This window comes from Eriocheir sinensis, chromosome 53 (genome assembly GCF_024679095.1).
Source record: "Eriocheir sinensis breed Jianghai 21 chromosome 53, ASM2467909v1, whole genome shotgun sequence".
NCBI lineage: Eukaryota > Metazoa > Arthropoda > Malacostraca > Decapoda > Varunidae > Eriocheir > Eriocheir sinensis.
The window spans coordinates 11,589,861-11,593,710 of NC_066561.1; the positions used below are offsets into that span (position 1 = coordinate 11,589,861).

The window sequence follows — 3,850 nt, forward strand, 5'->3', positions numbered from 1 at the left end:
AAGTGAACAGACTATAGTGTTGTGGCTGTGGTCTTTTCTTGAGGTCGTTCGTGGCTTTGTGAATCTCGGGTTTTGTTAAGCATACGTTGATTGGGAGCTTGTGATCTGATTGTTTTGTTATGTGATTGATATATAGACTCGGATCTAACTGTCTCTGTATCTTTCTCTCTACCTATATCTCTATCTATCTATGTATGTTTCTATTCTTACGTATCTAAGTATTTAATATTTCTGTGTTTCTGTCCATATTCATATTAACTGCTACGTTCACACCACTTATAAAAAAAAAACACCCCAACGTTCTCCATTCAGTGCTTTAAAAAATCTATCAAACCTATTTTCTGGGCCACAAATACGACTCCACATTCACTTTCAAACTCGCGAAGATGGCAGAGACTGTTTATGATGGGAGAAGAGAGAGTGCAAACCTTCAACCAGGGGGCTGCGTCCTTAAATATTTCTCCACTTTCACTTTCAGGCTCCCAAAGATGGCGTAAGAGACTGTTTGTAACGAGAGAAAGAGAGCATGTGAGAGTCTGGGCCCTAAATACTTCCCCACATTCACTTTTGAGACTGTTTATGACGAGAAAAGGGAGAGTGAAAGCCTTCAACCAGGAGGCTACTTCTAAATACTTCACACATTCAAACTTGGCGGTTGAGACTGTTTATGACGAGAAAAGAGAGAGTGAAAGCCTTCCGGGCCCTAAATACTTCCCCACATTCACTTTGAGACTGTTTATGACGAGAAAAGAGAGAGTGAAAGCCTTCCGGGCCCTAAATACTTCCCCACATTCACTTTGAGACTGTTTATGACGAGAAAAGAGAGAGTGAAAGCCTTCCGGGCCCTAAATACTTCCCCACATTAACTTTTGAGACTGTTTATGACGAGAAAAGAGAGTGTGAAAGCCTTCCGGGCCCTAAATACTTCCCCACATTAACTTTTGAGACTGTTTATGACGAGAAAAGGGAGAGTGAAAGCCTTCCGGGCCCTAAATACTTCCCCACATTCACTTTGAGACTGTTTATGACGAGAAAAGAGAGTGAAAGCCTTCCGGGCCTTAAATACTTCCCCCACTGTACAACGTCGCCAGATTGTCGTACTCAGCCTCCTATGCTTGCCGATTTTCGACCCCAAAACTGCCTCCTCGACCCCAACAACTGCCTTCATATATAGTCATCGTTAAAATGGTTAATTATATTGGTGTTTTTTGGCAATAGCTATGGCTCAGAAACCGGTAAATACGAGGCTCTGAGTACGATAATCTGGCAACGGTGCCCCCACATTCACTTTCAAACTCCTGAAGTCGGAGGTGAGACTCTATTATGATAAGAGAAGAGCGTGTAAGCCTTCAAGCAGGGGGCCACTTACCTAAATACTTCCCTACGTTTACTTTCAAACTCCCAAAATGGCGTGAGAAACTGTTTGAGATGAGAGAAGAGAGAGTATAAGAATGCGGGCTCTAAATACTTCCCCACATTCACTTTGAGACTGTTTATGATGAGAGATAAAGAGCGTGTAAGCCTTCAAGCAGGGGGCCACTTACCCTGAAGAGCGCCTCCCGTTTCTTGGTCTTGCTGCGGGCGGGGACGGTGACGCGGTAGAGCGGCTCCAGGAACTCGGGCGGGTTGTCGTTGACGTCGCTCACGGTGATAAAGACCAGGGTGACGGAGGACAGCTGGCCGTCGCTCACCCGCACCCACAGCTCGTACTCTGCCTGCTGCTCCCTGTCCAGCGGCACCAGGGTTGTGAGGGAGCCTGGGGGAGAGGGCGTGAGTGTTAGTGGCGGGGAAGGCGAGGGGGCCAAGTTATCGTGTGTGTGTGTGTGTGTGTGTGTGTGTGTGTGTGTGTGTGTGTAGTGGTACTACAACTACAACCACTACTACTACTACTACTATTACTACTATTACTGTTATTATTATTACTACTACTACTACTACTACTACTACTACTATTACTGTTATTATTACTACTACTACTACTACTACTACTACTACTACTACTACTACTACCACTACTACTACTACAAATGGCAATAATAAGAATAAATGGTGTGTGGGATAATAATAATAATAATAATAATAATAATAATAATAATAATAATAATAATAATAATAATAATAATAATAATGTCGTTATTCAGAGCGTCGCGTGATGCAGTACTACAATTCCTGTCTCTTTTTAAATAGGGTTGAAGGGTTTGGTTTCCCAGCACACACCACGTAGCACATATTAGCCTTGTTCATAAAGAGATGCCGCGGTAATATTTAGATCTTTTTGTCGTTATTCAGAGCGGCGCGTGATGCAATACTATAATTCGTCGCTCTTTTCATAATACGCGTGTAGGCTTTTGTTTCATGCCTGGTGCCAACAAGATAGACTTACCGTGTATGTATTTAGATCTTTTTGTCATTATTCAGAGCGGCGCGTGATGCAATACTAAATTCTTGGCTCTTATAATATGCGTGTAGGTTTTTGTGAAGTAGGGTTTTCTTTCCCGCCAACAAGATAGACTTACCGTATATGTATTTAGATCTTTTTGTCACTATTCAGAGCGACGCGTGATGCAATACTACAATTCATGGCTCTTCTAATAATACGCCTGTAGGTTTTTGTGTCCCGCCCCCGCCGAGCAGCACACATTGGCCTTGTTTACAAAGAGAATGCCGCGGTAATTATGAATCCCTTTGAAGCTTTTTTTTCCCTCGCTGTGAATGTTAGTACGAGTGAGGTAAAAACTACTCACTTACTGACATTATCACGGCAGGTTTGTGAGAGTCCACGCTCTACTACACAAGAAATTACATTATTATTACTACATGAAAGGTACTTACTGTGATGGCTTTACTCTCTGAGAGATAATTAGTTGACGGTTATAACACAATTCGAGTCAATATTCATTACTTCACTCATAAGAACTAATAATGAGAAGTGCAGCGGTCAACACCTATAGATGACACACACACACACACACACACACACACACACACACACACACACACACACACACAGACTCAGCAGCAATAAACGAGTGTCTAGAATGACTTGAACTCTTTGACAGGAGAGTATCAAGACACCTCTTCAAGCCCTTCTGATAAACCTTTTGGAACTCTCAATCACATTCTTGGGAGCAGTAGGTTTTCAGGCTTTTTTTTCCCTTGTTTTATATTTATTTTCCCTTAACTTTTTCTTCCTCAGATGTACACGGAAATAAACATTCTGCTACTTCTTTGCCTGTCTGCGGGTGTATCTTGGAAGCGAGGCAATTGGTTTCCTTCGGTGAGGTTTTGCGGTCTTCATTTTCCATTGTTTTATATTTGTTTGCCCTTAACTTTTCCTTCCTGAGTTGTGGTACATAGAAATAAAGAGGTTGCTCCTTTCTTGCCTGTCTGCGCGTGTATCTTGGAGCGAGGTAATTGGTTCCCTTCGGTGATGTTTCGCGGGCTTTTTATTTCCTTGTTTTATATTTGTTTGCCCTTAAATTTTCCTTCCTGAGATGAACACTCTTCACAAAAAGTTCTCGAACGCTTTAAGCACCATGCATTCTGAGATACACGGACGAAGAATTCAGAAACACCTCTCCCTGTGCTAACGAGTGGTGGCCCTGTGTACACATGCTCTGTGGGAAGGAGGGAGATGCCAATGGCTCAGTATTACATGCGCACTGATATGTCTTGTCGCTTGATCTCGATAATGTATTGTTAATATGCTGTGGTGTAAGGTGAAAAAAAGGTTGCCGTCCGGTGGCCGAATGGACTGCGTCTAGACGGCAAGCGGACTGCCACCAGTGGCCAACAGATGGCGGTTAACTGGTGAATGGCGACCGGATGGCGAGAGGACGCCGTCTGGTTG

General features: G+C 43.1%; 1 protein-coding gene across 1 annotated transcript in view; it reads right to left on the reverse strand.

Annotated features, from left to right (window-relative positions):
* Positions 1-1,212: 1,212 nt before the first annotated feature.
* The window catches only part of LOC126983128 (protocadherin Fat 3-like), a 46,817-nt gene continuing 44,179 nt past the window's right edge, over positions 1,213-3,850 (reverse strand). Inside the window, exon 4 of the mRNA XM_050835626.1 lies at positions 1,213-1,756. Within this exon, the coding sequence (XP_050691583.1) occupies positions 1,494-1,756 (263 nt within the window). The 3' untranslated portion in view covers positions 1,213-1,493. The remainder of the gene's footprint in view (positions 1,757-3,850) is intronic.